The sequence below is a fragment of the Pelophylax lessonae genome (genome assembly GCF_965119305.1).
Source record: "Pelophylax lessonae genome assembly, chromosome: 2".
Classification (NCBI taxonomy): Eukaryota; Metazoa; Chordata; class Amphibia; order Anura; family Ranidae; genus Pelophylax; species Pelophylax lessonae.
The window spans coordinates 691708117-691726011 of NC_138769.1; the positions used below are offsets into that span (position 1 = coordinate 691708117).

General features: G+C 41.8%; 1 protein-coding gene across 1 annotated transcript in view; it reads right to left on the reverse strand.

Moving 5' to 3' along the window:
- NAALAD2 (N-acetylated alpha-linked acidic dipeptidase 2) overlaps positions 1 to 17895 on the reverse strand; it is a 120134-nt gene that overhangs the window by 43926 nt on the left and 58313 nt on the right. Inside the window, exons 8-13 of the mRNA XM_082245616.1 lie at positions 17352 to 17445; positions 13880 to 13975; positions 12264 to 12349; positions 9043 to 9162; positions 4340 to 4422; positions 2986 to 3049 (exon numbers count right to left, since the gene is read on the reverse strand). Of these exons, the coding sequence (XP_082101742.1) occupies positions 2986 to 3049; positions 4340 to 4422; positions 9043 to 9162; positions 12264 to 12349; positions 13880 to 13975; positions 17352 to 17445 (543 nt within the window). The remainder of the gene's footprint in view (positions 1 to 2985; positions 3050 to 4339; positions 4423 to 9042; positions 9163 to 12263; positions 12350 to 13879; positions 13976 to 17351; positions 17446 to 17895) is intronic.

Consider the following 17895-nt stretch of genomic DNA (forward strand, 5'->3'; position numbering starts at 1 on the left):
GGATCAAGGTCCCTGAATGGTAGGAAGCCTGCTTTTGTTGTATAGGCAGCAACACAACTGCATTACTGCAAAAACCTAAAAGCCGGCATCCTGCCATTCAGGAACCACTTATAGGAAATGTTCCCACAAACTAGAAAGCAGCAACAACCCTGAAGAAGGGGGGGGGGTCTATTTCCCCTACATGTGTTGGCTTGATGTACAGGCTACTACATTTTTAATAAGGATCTTGAACCAGATTTTAGAAGGCACATTTTTCTTGACACCGGGTGCTGAAAGGACCTTAAGGTCACACAGAAAAGCCAGCAGCTCAATCCCCGAGAGGGCCCATCACCACCATCCATCGCTGGGCAGGATCCACCGGAAGGGATTACTTTTTTCCCCACATGGAATACCCACTCAGGACTAGTGACCAATCCAGTCAGTCCATCGCGGTCTCCAACACAAGCTAGGTACAACTGTAGGCATTTCACACCCTTAGTGATTGTCACTGCACTTTCTGCAGACTCACATAATAAAAAAAAGGACCAGCCAGGCACAGCCTGCACATCTGAGGAAATATAATCACCCCTATACAAGGAGAATTCTAGAGAAAATATATTTTTTGTAAATCAGAAAATAAAAACTTTATTGAACAAAATGGGCAGTACATAGCAGCAAATTAACAGGTACTAATACATAAACATGACATCATCTCAATTATAGTAGTGTCCTACAGTTATCTCGCAAGAGTGCAATCATAGAAGGCAAAAAATAAAGGGAAAATTACAATTCACGGAACAAAGTATGTGAGAGTCCAGTATAGATGTTAAACCTGATACACAATACCCAACAACATGTAATCATGCCATAAGAGGATTAAGATCAAGTGTTAAATTGAAACCTCAGAACTCTGAGGACAGAACAAAACCATAGAAACAGGAGGAGAAAAAGAAAGAAAGAGAGAAAGAAAGAAAGAAAGAAAGAAAGAAAGAGAGAAAGAAAGAGAAAGAAAGAGAAAGAAAGAGAAAGAAAGAGAAAGAAAGAGAAAGAAAGAAAGAAAGAGAAAGAAAGAAAGAAAGAAAGAAAGAAAGAAAGAAAGAAAGAAAGAAAGAAAGAAAGAAAGAAAGAAAGAAAGAAAGAAAGAAAGAAAGAAAGAAAGAAAGAAAGAGAGAGAGAGAAAGAAAGAAAGAAAGAAAGAGAGAGAGAAAGAAAGAAAGAGAAAGAGAGAGAGAAAGAAAGAAAGAAAGAAAGAAAGAAAGAAAGAAAGAAAGAAAGAAAGAAAGAAAGAAAAAAGGGGGGGGGGGGGGGGAGTACAGACTGTTGCCACTACAGGATATGGCATTAGCGGTCACCTAGATAGTCCACCTCATCCCAAACAATCGGGTAGTTTCTATTATCCCTGCAGGAGCCTATCCGCAATGAACTGGTGAGGAGCTAGGCCTGGAGTTTCTAACTACGATTGCCACATAGAATAAAATTTGTTTGGAGAACCTCTATGAATGCAAGTCAGTTTCTCACGAATTAAAACACTGTTTCCTCGAGCTATCCACATTTGTACCGTGGGTGTCCGAGAGGACATCCACAATTGAGCAATCAGCTTACGAGCGATGCACAATAGTCTCAATATTGAGACATGTAAGTGAGGAGACAAGGAGTCTAGTAGACACAGAAAAGGATCTTTTGACATTCTAAAATCAGACACCCTAGAGATAGTGCAAAATACATCATCCCAATAGTGTTTAAGTTGGACATCTCCAAAGCATGTGGATAAGGTCTCCATGATCTCTTTCACATTTTGGACAAAGGTGTGTCCCCCCCTTCCCCATCTATATAACTGAGCAGGAGTCCTATAAGCTCTATTGAGTAAGTGCATAAGGGACAAATTGTGGTAAGGAGAAAATATCTTTAAAATTATTAAAGACTCCATGAGGCTCTGTGGTTTAGATACAGGCAGAGGACACAGGGGCACCATCCAGCCTGTCAAACAAATAGGCTGACAGCTGCTGTTGTTGGATGGGGTACCTAGCAATATTTACATTTAGGGCAGTAGGGCAGTATGTACCCAGGGAGGAATGATCAGAACACAGACTTGAGTTCCAGACATTTGTCCCTGGATAAATAGATACTGCTCCAAAACCTTAGTAACACTTGGTGCCTCGACAGGCTGCAGACAGTAAGGCAGTATGGTGTGCCTGTGCCCTTAGCCCACACCTAAACACCGGAGCCTCCTGCATGGAGGCTAGATGCCCAGTGTGGAAATATTCCCACTGATAAAATCCCAGTGGGGCAACGCACTGATAAGACTACCTTAAAGTGATACAGTTACTTATATAGAAACTGCATATCTTAAAGAGTCACTATACTTAGCCAAAAGCGTTTGTTGAAACACCAGCTTTTTGCTGCTCGCACCGGCAAAATGAGAAGTGATGGCATTTCAGCAAATAAGCTTGTATGTAACTCTTACACAAAATGATTCTGCACTAGTCTCACAAAGTTCAAAAAGTATGAAGGACCCCTTAGGACGACCCAAAAAAAAAAAAAAGTGCAGAAACTCACATCTGGTAAGTGGACCATCAGAACATACACAAGTACAGGTCTTTTTAGTCAAAGTACATGTTGGAGTTACTTTTTTTTTTTAATACAATGGTGAGACAATGAATGGCTTGTTGGCTGCATGTGAAGTAACAAAAACACTTGGTTTATAGGTCTAGGTTGGAGTGTATGAAAAGGAGAAGCCAAAAATATACAAATTATTATTAGAAGTGAATGATGCATTTTAAATGTTTACTGAGCTTGGACTACCCTGGGCCCACATTGACCAAAGACCCACTCATTCCATGTTCCTCCTCTACAATTCTCAAAACCTCCACTGGTTTGAGGTCAGTAAACGCTTCAATACAATCCAAAGATACTTGGACAAATAAAAAATAAAAATAAAATAAAAACCAGGTATACATTCTACAACCTACAGAGCACACTAAAAAAGGGACATACAAATAATCTCACCTTCTATGGAAGAGTCTGAATTTATGTAGGCCACTCCCCTCTCCTGGAGAATTTTAGCATTTTCCTTAAATAAATATTTAAAAAATATAAGATAAAGTAAAAAATATTTTGTTAGGAACTGGAAATATATACAATTTAATGTTTTCATGAAAAGAAAGTTACGAATATCCAAAGTCAACATATATTTGTGTAGTTTTGAACAGCGTAGAAATTGATTAAAACCCTAGTGTGGATTTTGTCTCTCCAAAAAATGGGAAGAGTTTCCATCACGATGTGTCCTGCAGACACAATTCTAAAATAATGTGGCTACTGAGGGGACATTTCAGGCCACAAGAACAGGGCCAGAAAGGAGCTTCCATTACCCTCAGGAGCCTATTAAGCCCACTTGGGTTGATTTACTGTACTAAAACAGTAAAAAAAAAAAAATCGCAAAATCTGGTGCAGCTTTACATAGAAACCAATCAGCTTCCGGGTTTTTTTTTTTTTGTCAAAGCTAAAAATTAAGAAGCTAAAGTAATGCTGGCCATACACCATATGAAAAATCGGCCGAAATTCGGTCATTTGGACAGTTTTCGTTTTTCGGCCAATTAATGGGCACGAATCGATAATAGTTTGTGATTTTTTTACGAGCCAAAAAAAAAAAAAAAAAAAAACGAAGGACAAGTTTGCAAATTTTCTGCCGAACGATTGATAATGGAAAGGTTATTGTGGGAATCTATTTATGTCAATTGAACGATTTATCGGTCATCACATGATGGCACGATCGTTTGTTCTCATGGCCGACGATTTTTCATATAGTTTATGGCCAGCATTAGAAGCGGATTGACTACTGTTCACAGGTGAATCAGATTTTGCACCCTCCAGTTTTAGTAAATTAAATCCATTGTTCCCTATGAAAAGCAGCAAAAACTAAAGCTGAACTCCAGCATAAAAACATTTGTTCAAATATTTCTCAATAGCCACAATGTATATAAATTCTCTTTGTTAGCACTAAATGCCTTTACAAATGCAGATATTACTTTGTTAATGTAACAAAGACACCATCACTGTGCAGCAGATCTCATATCAAGTAATCTTTGCAGTGCCTTTTGGCAACCCGGACAATGGCTTTGTTTGACCCACCGGAGTGCTGTACTGCACATGCACATGGGAGCTGCAGAGGCTTCTGTGGGCTGCCTGAATATCTAAGCATTTTACACTTTTTTGCACCAGCTTGGAAGTCCTGCAGTAATGTGGTGATAAGGAGATGGTAGTAGTAATCCATAGTAATCAACTGAATTAAATTGTAATAAGATTTTTGAGTGTTTGGTAGAAGACAAAACACTTTCCCTCAATCAACAACACTTGATCTCACCTCTGCCCACTCTGTTGATCCCAGAAGTCCAAACTCTTCCGCGTCCCAGCTTGCAAAAATAATTGTTCTTCTAGGCCTCCAACCTGAAAGAAAATGTTCTTTAGCTTTGGACAAAACTGCATACTTCACTGCTCAGAGACATGCCAGTATGTTATTTGGCTTACGTACGTCTAAAATCAATCTTTACCAAAGGTTTAATTCCTCCATTTGGTGGGACTTTAAGGGCTCAAAGAGCTCTTATCTAAAAAATTTATGAATTTTATTTTAAAAACTAAATATTAAAAATTCTGCATTGTAGAATGAACACAGAATCACAAAAATATGGTATGTATAGATTTATTTGATACGCAGAGATCACGTGTCCAAAGCGTTTCAAAGTCAAATATCTTCTTCTTTAGGAATAACTCTGCAGATAATATAATGTGATAAAGTGTTCTTGGTACGTGGAAAAGGAAAGATCATATAAAAAACAAACAATTAGGACCAAACAATTGCCCTAACTTCCATCAACCAGCTAGAACCCCATCACAGGATGGACATGTGAGGGGGAAGGTGATGACTCTTCGGCCTGAGCGGGGCCAACTAGGTGTGCACAGAGACCACCTCCAATTAGAGTTTGAATCTGCCAGAGCAGTTGTTAAAAAATGAGGACTCTTATGTTGATGTCCTAAATGCACTGGAAAGCAATCCTGTTTTTTCACAAACATGCTGCACAAATTTGACCTGACACTAAATCCACACCTGATTTAGGGTGCTTTCCAGTGCATTTAGGACATCCACTTATCAGAATCACCATAAAAAAAAAAAACTTACCTGGTAGAGCCAAACTCTAATTACGGATGGTTTCAGGGCACACCTGGTCAGCCCTGCTCAGGCCGAAGAGTCTTCACCTTCACATGTCCATTCTGTCCTGGGGGGGGGTCTAGCTGGTCAATGGAAATGATGGCAATTGTTTGGTCCTAATTGTTTAATTGTTTTTTTTTTCCTTTTATATGATCTTTCAGTTTCTACATACCAAGAACACTTTATCACATCATACTATGTGCAGAGTTATCCCTGAAGAAGAAGCTATTGGACTTTGCAACGTGTTGGAAACTTTTTTCATTTTACTATGTGGAATTTTTAATATTGTTTGTTAACGTATACATTTTAAGATAATTGGATTACTCTTTGAACCTTTTAAGTCCAACCAAAGGGGAAATCAAATCTTTGGTAAAGACTGTAACAGATGTGGCCAAAATAGCAGAAAAACCTCAAATTTATATTCGGTTTAAAACCAGGCCTAGTACGTGTGTGGGTCTAAAAACCCCAACTGCATCCTCCCAAGTAGACCCTGGTAACACTTAAGTCACTAATGCAGCTCTGGTACTCTTTTCAAGCATGAAGCCACAGTAAAACGTAAGGTTTCAGGTTCATGGATAAATGGGTGGGATCGAATAATAAAACAAGTGCAAGAAGAAGACCTCTCTTTCTGGCTGGCAGATAGAAAAGAGCAGAGCAGGGCTGTATGAGCTGTGTAGAGGAATTGTTCTACAGGAGTTGGTGAGAGTTGGATCAGAAGAGTTACTATGGTGCAAGAAACAAAACCATCTCTCCTTACTCTCATTGGTTGATTTTTAGATTTAAAAACTCAACAAATAAAAGTAGACTACATGCTACCTGCAAAAGTACATTCTTGCAATGGTCTTCAATTAAAAAATTAATAAAACATTTAAGACACAAGAGGTGTCATCATTCATGTGCACCATGAGGTCTAAATACAGATCTGGGGTGAAAGTTCGAGGAAATTGAAAAAGCAAGAATTAAACCAAAATAGTAAAAATGGATTATCGGGCATGGGAATAGGCTTTCAATAGTAGGGTCAGAAAATGGAGATGCTGAAGTCTTTGGTATGACCAGGAATATCCTTCTGGGAGCCCTAAGGACTCCTGTGACACCCATCATCCCCCAGCCTATCCCTACTATGTTGTGATGGGGCAGGCTGGCGTTTAGGCAGAGTTGCAGGTTTCGCATGCTCCAAAGTGTCCTGCTCTCCTTATTGGTTTAAGTAGTGAGCACAAGCTTTGAGTGCACCATCATTTTACATGGTCTGGAAAAGCGGGTGGGAAAAAAAAAAAAAAAAAAAAAATCACCACATTCTTACCTCGAAAAAAGTGCTGCTATTATGTGTGACCTTCTACCTACAGTATGCAGCATGGATTGCATGGTCTTGGGCTACCAAAATCATTACAGTTAGTAGAGTCTATTTTTTCATCAGACATAGGCCGTCTGGTAGATTTGAAGTGAGCTCGGCGGCTCAGCAATCAAAGACACAGTGCAGCAATACTAAGAACAGCCTGCATATAAAATGAGCAAATAGAACTTCTACCTTACATAAATATTAGTTCAAAAGTATACAAAGAAACAGGGTTTCAATATATTACCACAATATAGTTTTACATACAGTAAATAAAAAAAAAAAACATTTTGGGTTTATAACTATACATAAAGCTTTTGGTTTGACAAAAAAAAAAAAAAAAAAAAAAAAAAAGAAGATTCCCAGAGCAATATGGGGGTTTCTAATCCAAGAGAACACAGCAGTTATGGCCTTTCAGGCACCCAGTCTCTTATTGAAACCACAGATAAAAGCATTTGGAGAAGGGGGTGGGTTGTAGTCACTGCTTTGACACATTTACTCAAGTGTAAATGTCAGCTTGAGCTACTGAGCCCTGTAAATAGATTTTTAACAAGAGGAGCAAAAGGATTTGCAGATAACTATGTGAAAAGTAGCCAGCTGGTTACAAAAGAAAAAAAAAAAAAATATATATATATATATATATATATATATATATATATATATATATATATATATATATATATATATATATATATATATATATATATATATATATATATATATATATATATATACACACACACACAGCTGTCAAGACATACTAGTTCTATGTAAAATTGATTTTCTAAAGAACACGCAATTGTGTTTTTTCCTTATCTGCTTGTGGTTTAGTTTTAAAGGATTAGTGCAGTTATGAAAAGGTTTGTTGTTTTGAATACGTTTTGTAATTCAAGTATTATGTGTATGCTTTCATCACAGTCTTCCATTACAAGTGTTTGCCTATGTGACAGGTTCCATTTAATTAGGTCGTTTTCCAAGGTTTCAATGCAGATTTCGATTACAAGAAAAGTGTTCCATGTTCTTGTTTATACAGCAAGAAGTGTTGGCGTCGTACAGGATTATAATTAGGTGTTACCTTCAAGGAATACATAACAGAAAGTGTATCAATTGGGTGTATTCAATATCAGTTTATAGGGAAATGAAAGCAATAACTAAACCCCAAATATACTATTTCAGGAATTATCTTACTAGAGAAAAACTACAAATCCTATTACGTAGGTCCAGGGCATATTAGAAATAGAGGGGCCCCAAATAGCATACCCGACAGGGCCCCTGCCTGAGAGTCCCTGCCTTTAAATACCTTATTGTACTCGTACAGTAATTCCTCCAGTCGCAGCTCCCACCAAGAAAATAAAAATTTCTCCCAACAGCTAAAAGGTTCACTGGGCCATACTACGTCTGGGGATAGAGAGGGGACTATTGAATCATTTACGGGATCAGAAAAGTAGTCCTCCCGACAAATAAAAGTCCGGCCTGCCCCAGTGGATTAATATAGAAGAATTTGAAACTCAATTGAATGGTCTTGAGCAGTGGCCATGAATATTACACACCTACTCCCGGAAATGAACAGTGCACTCCACTAGCACCTATTTAATTACTGGTAGTCATAGCCATTGGGATTATAGTGCATGTTCCCAAAAGGTGTTAAAGTCCCCCTCTCTGCCTTGGGGCCCCTACTAAACTGATGGGGCCTGGCACAGGAGGGCTGGATTCCCCCCCCCCCCCCCCCACCCAAATCAGCAGCTCTGCATAAAACCAACTAGGGGACTGCCACAGACAATAACCCCTATTCATTTGTATACAACTGTACATACATCCAAAAAAAAATAAAAAACAGGTCTTTGGGCCTTTTTCATATAGCAATGCACCAAAAAGCTGAGCACTGCGGTTCAGTGGCGCTGCGTTTGCAAGATCTGGGGTAGCATACCATTTAATGGCACCCATGTGCATCTTGCAGGGGCAGCGTATTCAAACGCGGTGCAGAAAACACACACAGAACTTGCATTTCAGTTAACCAAATTCCTGTGCGAACAAGTCCTCAGATTGGAAGAACAGAAAATGATCTTCCACACACATACTGCCAAAGGCCAAGAAAGTAAAATTGATGCATGGCAAGCGGTGGCCCCGTACACATGTGAGATAAAAAAGTACTTCAGAAATCCATGAATAATAGATCTGGTCAATCAAGGGAGGACAAACACTGGGGACTCATGGGTCACCTTTATCAAGCTGCAAAAGACCTGGGCGTCGACTTTGTCTATTGCGATTGATCTGGCATTCTTTGCAAAGTGAAAAGTGAAAATTCACCTCATTCACTAAGTGAAGGTGGATGCCTTTGCAAAGTTCCACCACCCTATTTGTCGTTAGCAAATCAACGCTCTAGGGTTGATTTAGCTCTGCACCGCCTTCATCCTCATTGCAGAATAGATTAAATTTTTTGAAACAAACCTAAAAAAGGTTTTAATTGTTGGTTAATATAAAATGAAAATTCAAGTCAAAACGCACAGAAAAGTTATGGAGACTCTACCTTCTTTTACTTTTTTTCCAAAGCTTCTTGCAACTTCCTGCAGTACAGCTGCTCCAGTAGTTGGATCTATTCCACCAAACACCCAGGAATCTCGATGGCCTCCCAAAATTATGTAACGATCTACAGAAACATAAAAGGACAAAAATGAAACAAAGCATGAAGTGGTGAATGGTGAAAGCTAGTTTACAGGAAATTCAGTTTCTTGGATGGACTTGTCAAGTACAATCTAACCATGTTTACGAGATTGCTCCCCATGCAAACATTTTTGTAGTCAGTATGACTAGTCCAGTGGCAGTCAACATACTTCATATAGGCTTCATGTGCGGCCCACGATAATCACCAAAGGGCTGCATATAATATTCAGTTAACTTAATGCTAAGGATAGCTGCCAAAGACTGCACACATGTGATAGGCATTGCTGGGGACACTCCCCGAATCAGGCAAATGTTGCATTGTGACCACTAAAATGGGGCCGACTTTTTTTTCCCCATTTTAATAATAATGAGACCTTCAGGTATCGAATTACCACGAGGTCAATGGGTCACAAGTTGGGCACCAAGGGACTAGACTATAAAACATGGTTCTGATAACTTATTAAAACACCTAGGATAGGGATAAATTGACAAATATCCCCCAAGAAATGACAAGAGGACCAGGAAATCTGTGTGTGATAATACTTTGACCACTAGAGATGCTTACATAAAATTATACCATAAATAGATAAATATAAAGTTCACGCATAAAGTTGTAAAAATAAGTCCTACACCAAACAGTGAGTCCAAAAATAAATCCAGGATGCAACAGCACAAGAAGTTTTCTGTGGGTCCCAAATCAGATGTCCAAGCACAGGAAAAACATGCACATTCGGTTTGCTTACCAGAGCTAGTGTGACTGAGCAGAGAAGTCAGACAACACCTGTGTGAGTGAAACCTCACTGAATAATCCAGGGTCCTCCACAAACCGATATTCCACAGTTTAGGTTCCCCAAAAATGATGAAAAATAGAGCACCAGGCTCGCATAGTGTAAAATCCTTGGTGGTACTTTAGTAAACAAACACATACTAGAAAGTGTACAAAACCATTAGTGTCTTGCTGTCCAAAGAAAACTACAAATCCCACAATGCAGCGCTTTTGTGGGGACGTCAAGACTTCAGTTCCACCCTACGTACGTTTTGTCGAAAATTACATCAGCAGCCCGTAAAGGATTTTCCATAATGCAGTATTTTTCTGATGTAGCACTGCCCCCTGGGTAGCTGCTGAGAATTGCACCTTGGATTCCCCTGGGTTACCCTTAGCAACTGAATGCAGACAAATAGCAGCTTAGGTCTTTGGCTTAGTCAATAAACAGTCCAGGGGGATGTTGGTTTTTGTGTTTTATTTTAGAACTGGGATGGGAAAAGGGATGAGTGGGATTCTCCACTTGAACTAGGCACAATCCTGAGGAAAACTAACTGCAGTGTGTGCGGCATGGCCGCTGCTTCACCTTGCCACTGAAGTGAAGATAAAAAGAGTATGAACTCTTGTTTAGGTTACTCTTTAGGGTCCAACTTGGCACCCCCTTTCTCACCTGCTGTGTGTGCTGACCTCCTGTCCACTGACACTCTACTGGAGTGGACCCCTTCCTGGGCAGACCCCTGGCAAACATCCTGGTACTCACGGACACTTTTTCCCCAAGGTTCCTATGCCTCCAACTGCCTTGTCAGCATCCACTGGACCTCCTGGTTCAGCACCACACTTCTGTTCCACAAGGCCAATCGCCTGTCACCACCTTCCTTAGCAACAGGAGGATAGACAGCCGTTACTCTCCTCCTGGGACCTGGCTTCCTGCCCAAAGACACCCTGTCACATGTGCCCATGGCTTTTCTAACATATCCCAGGATGCACCACTGTTGTGCCAACCCACTGGGATGGTCATAAAAGCCTATGTGTCACTGGCTGGGTTTCCTCCACTGTCCAACAGGCTCTCCTGTTGGATACAGTGGGGACACTCCCTCAACCCAGATGAATCACACATGGGACACATGTAACAGGCAAAACAAACAAACAATCGGGCTCCCCTGATAAGCAGATGGAGCTGCTAAGCTTTTATCCACCTAGCACCTACCTAGGAGGGTGCTACACTGAAATACACCAAATCAGGAAAATACTGCATTATGACAACTAGATGGAGCGGACAGTCATAGGAAATATACGAGACAAACTATAGGGATTATTCATGATAGCTGGGTAATGCTTAAGACAGACCCCTTTAAGTTTTAGTTATGCTTCTTTCACACGGCCGCTCCGGATTTATAATCCGCTGCGGGACTTTTTTTTTTTTTTTCACGGAGCGGACGACATTTGTGTCATCCGCTCCGTGTGCCCGCATATCATCCCATCCGTTTGCGGATGATATGCGGACATAATGTATGTCTATGGCATTGCGGATATCAGCGGATGACACCGCTGACATCCGATTTTTCTTCCTTTCCGTTTTTTGAACGGAGGAAAAATAGGGTTCTGTTCCAAAAAAACGGAACAGAACTGAAAGGACGAAAATCGGATGTCAGCAGATCATCCATCAAAAAAAATAGGATGATTTGCGGACAAGAGGTTCACTTAAATTTGGGACAGGAAGTGGAGGGCAATAACCACAATGAAACAGATTGGCGAAAAGAAAATTGGACAGAGGTTATATTCCTCTACTTTCTCTATCCAAAATGTAATAAAAAGTTTTGCCCATAGTTCTACTTTAGGTTTACCTTATAAGCGGAGTTCCACCCAAAAGTGGAAGCTCCGCTTATCTGCCTCCTCCCCCCTCCGTTGCCACATTTCGAGGGGGAGCGAGTACCTGTTTCCGCTGCGAGATCACCTGGAAGTTCGGCCCCCTCCTCCTTCCTCCACCGCAGGGCCATTCACAAAGTGCTTCGCACATGCGCAGTAGAGAACTGGCTGTGAAGCCACAAGGCATCCCTGCCGGTTTCCATTACAAGCAATGGTAGCGGTAGCACCCGAGAGCCGAAAAAACTGGCTGGGGTGAAGACCCCACGGGAACCCTGGACAGGTAAGTGTCCTAATATTAAAAGTCAGCAGCTACAGTATTTGTAGCTGCTGACTTTATTTTTTTTTTTAAGGAGGCTGGACCGCCTCTTTAAGGTCTCATACATCCCTTCCCATGATGCATTTACTCATATCAAACACAAAGACAATGTCATGCATCATCTCTTCAGTCAGGCTCATACCTGGTTCCACAGCCCCTCGGATGGTACCGATGACATCATAAATCCTTGTGACTTTATTGTTGGTGTAAATGTGCATTCTCACTTGCCTGTGACAATTAAAAAGGGAAGTCTTTTTTAGAAAATATTTGATCAGCTGGTAAATATTTCTTTATAGTCAACATTTTATAGTCACATAAAATTGAATGGCATTCCAGACTTCTCTGTAGGGTTCAATATTGAGTTGGCCCACCCTTTGCAGCTATAACAGCTTCAACTCTTCTGGGAAGGCTGTCCACAAGGTTTAGGAGTGTGTCTATGGGAAGGTTTGACCTTCCCATAGACACATTAGCGCATTAGTGAGGTCAGGCACTGATGTTGAATGAGAAGCCCTGGCTCGCAGTCTATGCTCCAATTTATCCCATAGCTGTTGTATCGGGTTGACGTCAAGACTGTGTAGACCAGTCAAGTTCCTCCACCCCAAACCTCACTCATCCATGTCTTTATGGACTTTGCTTTGTGCACTAGTGCGCAGTCATGTTGGAACAGGAAGGGGCCATCCCCAAACTGTTCCCATAAAGTTGGGGGCATGAAATTGTCCAAAATGTCTCGGTATGCTGAAACCTTAGGAATTCCCTTCACTGGAACTATGCGGCCAAGCCCAACCCCTGAAAAACAACCCTACACCATAAACCACCCCTTCACCAAATGATTTAAACCAGTGCACAAAGTAAGGTCATGGATGAGCAAGTTTGGGGTGGAGGAACTTGAATGGCCTGCACAAAGTCCTGACCTCAACCCAACAGAACACCTTTGGGATGAATTTGAGTGGAGACTGCGAGCCAGGCCTCTTAACCAACAGGAGTGCTCGACTTCAAAAAAATGCGCTTCTGGAAGAATGGTCAAACACTCCCATAGACACTCCTAAACCTTGTGGACAGCCTTCCCAGAAGAGCTGAAGCTCAATATTGAACCCTACAGACTGAGACTGGGATGCCATTAAAGTCAATGTGCGTGTAAAGGCAGGCATCCCAATATTTTTTGTTTAGATAGCATAGGTTATATGTTTAGGCAACCCTTTTATGCGAGTGTTCAAGAAGAAAGTTTGACCGCACTCAGGAGTAAATAAACTGGAAGTATTTTATTCACCATGAACTTGAATACATAGGTGCATCACACAGACATGGGACAGGTTGACGCGTTTCACGATTCTACAGATCGCTTACTCATAACCAAAGTTGGTTATGTCTGTGTGATTCACCTATGTATTCAAGTTTATGGAAATAAAATACTTCCAGTTTATTTACTCCTGAGTGCGGTCAAACTTTCTTCTTGAACACTTGACGATTGGATGGCGGATCCGACCGGCACCGGAGTGTTTCGCCTCACCTGAGCGGCTTTTTTCTGTTGCTACAACCCTTTTATATGCACTGGCTGCTACAGCTGCTCAATCACTTCCACGGACCTCCCAGTTATGTGGTGGTTTTAACTAATCTTCAGGCCTAAATAGCTTTTTTTTTTACAAGATGTGCAAAAGACACAAACAAATCTGGCAGTGAAAGGGTTAACATTTTAGATCCAAAAAGCCCTCTTCCCAACAGGACACTGCTAAGGACTTTTCAATGAAGTATCTGTGCTACCTGTTCGAATAGTTGCTCACAAATCCAGGTCCGATATTATAGGAGACATTGAGATTTCCTTTCCATGACTTTGGCGGAGCTGGTCCTCCCATAAGCCTGATATACAAAAAAATAACAATTATAATTATATGGAGCATTAGTTGGTGTCATAGGATAGTTGTGACTACTATGAATACAAATGGAGAGAGTAGAAGAGGCAGCTGTACAATGATGGATTATAATACAGTCATGGTTCATAGGACTTGTATAGAGGACCACATTCAAACCACTTTCAGGGGATGTCTACCTTTATGAAATAAGGAATGAGCTCCTGATAGAACAGGAAAGGACGCCTAACAACCTCACCTCTTACAACATGCATCTAACACACAGTAAACTCAACCACCAGCACTTAGAAAATGCTGATTGCCAAATGTATATATCTTCCTGCAAGGTAGCAGAGGTACTCCAGCAGCTGGGGTAGCTTTATGGTTAAAGGGCTTTTAGTCCTAGTGGACTGAAACTGCCTACTGTATACTGACTGAGCATTTTATTTCTAAAGGACTGTATAATATACATTATATGCAGGGCTTTTTTTTTTTCCTCAGAATAGATGCTGGAACTCCCCTTCTGAATCCCCCCTTGTCTCCGCCTCCTCTGAGCACTGTTCCTTGGCTCCACCCCCTACCCACCTCCCAGTACCGCCCCTTTTAGAGAATATAGAACCAAGTATCATTTGGTGCCAAGTCATTTGTATAGAATTTGTAAATTAAAATAAGAAAAGCAGTACAAATCAATCCCCTGCTGCCAGCAATAGACCCCCCGCTACAATAGATCCCCCATACAATAATATGTCCCCCCCCAGCAACAATGGACCCCACCAACAATATATGTCCCCCCAGCAACAATGGACCCCACTCCAGAAACAATATGTCCCCCCAGCAACACTAGTCCCCACCCCAGCAACAATATGTCCCCCCAGCAACAAAAGCCCCCTCTCCCCAGCAACAATAGACTCCCAAACAATAGACTCCCCCCCAGCATCAAAAGATTCCCTGCAGCAACAATAGACTCAATACAACAGACTCCACACCAGCAATAATAAACCCCACATACCAATAGAAGACCCCCCCCCCCCCACACACACACACACACACACACACACACACACACACACACACACACACACACAGCAGCAGCAATTGGCTGCTCACAAGAAAATAACCCCCCCCCCCTAGCATTAGAAGATTCACCCCAGCAACATCCAACATCAGACACCCCCCCCCCCCCCAAGCAGCAACAGATTTCCCAACAGCCAGCATCAATAGACCCTCCAGCAGCTAGCAATACACCTCTCCTTTAACAGTAGACCCCTACCAGCAACACAAGACCCCCCAGCAACAATGGATCCCCCACAAGCAACAATAGACCTTCACACAAGAACAGATCGCCACCAGTGACCATAGATTCCCAGGCAGCCAGCATCAATAGACCCTCCAGCACACCTCACACCCCTTGACATTACATACATTCAGTGCTGGAGGTGGTAGAACTGTGTTCCCCCGTGTTCCTGCTAAAAAAAGCCCTGCTAAAAAAAGCCCTGATTATTTGTCTTCCTATTACTGACCTGCAGCCTACACAGAAAACCATAATAACAAAATGAAACTTATAATGCTTGGGTGTATTGTTACTGTGTTAAGCTTAGTCTAAACGTTTTCTTCATTTATTTTTAATATAGGGTTAAAACCCCCGTCATTCCTTTCTGTGCTCCATTGGTGATATTTCTCATCATTTCCTGTCCTGAAGATGCAACAGGAAATCTCTATAAATTCAAGGGAATTACACTGGAACCCATGTCCCCAAAGAAGATTTATCCCCACCACTACAATTTTGGATTCCTCCTGTGTACTGGTGACAATGCCCCCCAGGACTATGAGGGTGAATCTACCCACTGGGGACCCAGATAGCAGGGACACCTATAGGGGGGTAGCACCGGGCCCTTCTGTAGGGGGACCGGGCACACAGGGGGGATTGGATGGGAGGACAATTACAAAATAATGCACTGCGTCTGTCTCTCCCTCCAGCAGCTGAAAGCCAGTTTCTCCCCCCTCTCCAGCTGCTGGAGGGAGAGACACAGACAGAGCATTATTCTGCAATTGTCCTCCAGTCTCGCCCTACTGATTCCCCCCTCCCTGGGCTGCCCACAACTGCGTCCCCCCTGTGTGACCTGGCCACCCCTCTTCCGCTGGTTGCTGTAGCCGCACAGGTGGATAGAGAGTGGGGGGAAGGGGTGGTAAATATGCAATTTACCAGCCTCTTCCTTTTCTGAATTTGAACAGTCAGCGGTACCGTTTGCACCGGTGTCTATTCATAACTGAGCATAGTAAACTCAGCTTTTTACTATGCTTCAGTTTATCATGAATGAATGGGATCCTCTGTCTCCTGTTCATTCATCTTCAGGGCAGCTGTATAAAAGAAATTTTAGGAGTCCATGTCCTCAATTCCTCTCTGTCTAAATGGTGAGATGTCAGGGACCCCCTGACATTTCCATCGAACCCCCCTACAACAGCGCTGTAAAGTAAGCAAATAAAAAAAAAAAAAAAACAAGCATTTTTAAAAATTGGAAAATTGTAAATTTGTCATTTGCGGGGGGGGGGGGGGGGGCTGCCCTGTCAGGTAGGCTGTACAAGGCCCCATGATTTTTAACGGTAGCCATGCTGGATAGCAACAAGAACTTCACAGTTCTTATCCTTCCCTACCCAGTCCAAAACATTTCAGATTCTGGCTGTGTACATCTTACTTTTCTTGAAGCAGAACTCCAGACAAAAAAGAAGACAAGAAAAACCCACAACACCACACTTCTTCCACTATATAAATAAATAGCCCATTAAAAATAGGAAAATTTGCTGCAATATTCACCTTCAATCTAGAGCTTGTTTTTTGCACTAGATCATAAGACGATTTTATTGTGGCTAGAGGTCCTCAGTTTGATGTCCAGCATCATTTAAACCCTTTCCCTCTGAGCACAGGCTGTCCTGGACCCACCCCAGCCTGTGACTGGACAGTGAAAGGAGAAGCAGTACAGTGATGAGCTCATCTGTCACCCTGTTCTCGCCTCCTATCAGCATGCTTCTTGTAAGCAAATTAACTAATTGGCTCTATGTATTGCTTCTTCCTCTCGCACTCCAGCCCTGCTGTACAGGAACTGAAAGAGGCAGATCCAGGTCAAAAGTAATTACACTGCCTGTATCCAATAATGTATCAGATTACAGAAATGTCTATGTGTGTCTTTTATATCTGCCTAGACTACAAGATTAGACTGCTGCGTTCAGATTTAACATTGGGCAGCCTCTGAAAACCTGTACCCTGTTCGCAAAGAGGTTACATGGTATATTTAGACAGCGCGATAACTGCTTTGATTAATCTACATTAACATTACTGGGTGAGATACCTTGTATAAAGAAAAGATTGCCTTCATCAAAAAACTACTTACTTGAGGATCTTTTCTGCATCATGGTAACCTATAGGATGGACAGGAATGCTGGGCAGTCCTACGCCTTCATCAGCATTGTATCTGTACATAAACTCTGACCGGCAGAAAACAAACACAAATTTTGGTTATGAAAAATTTGATATTTCCTATACCCAATGACACTGAACGTTAATGCATGCGCAGTAGACATAATACATAAGGGTGAGAGTCTAGGTATATGCCCTATAGGGAGCATGAGAAATCAGGGAAAGAGCGCACAAAGCCGACACTGGGAAGTGGAGGAAAGAGTCAGAGTTTTACTGTGTTACTGCGCTATTTTCTTGAACTCTGCTGAAATGACACTGCGTTTGAGGCTCCGAAGGCAGCCCATGCTAGGCCCAGGGTCCCCTGCTGACCCAATGGGTACAACCTGTACCCCTCCGGTGTCAGCTCTGATCACAATAATTGGTTGTAAAGATCATCACACAAATCAAGAACCATGCCACTTGTGCCCTGATCACTGTTGGAAGACCCAAAGCAGTCATAGACTGGGGTCAAAAAAACT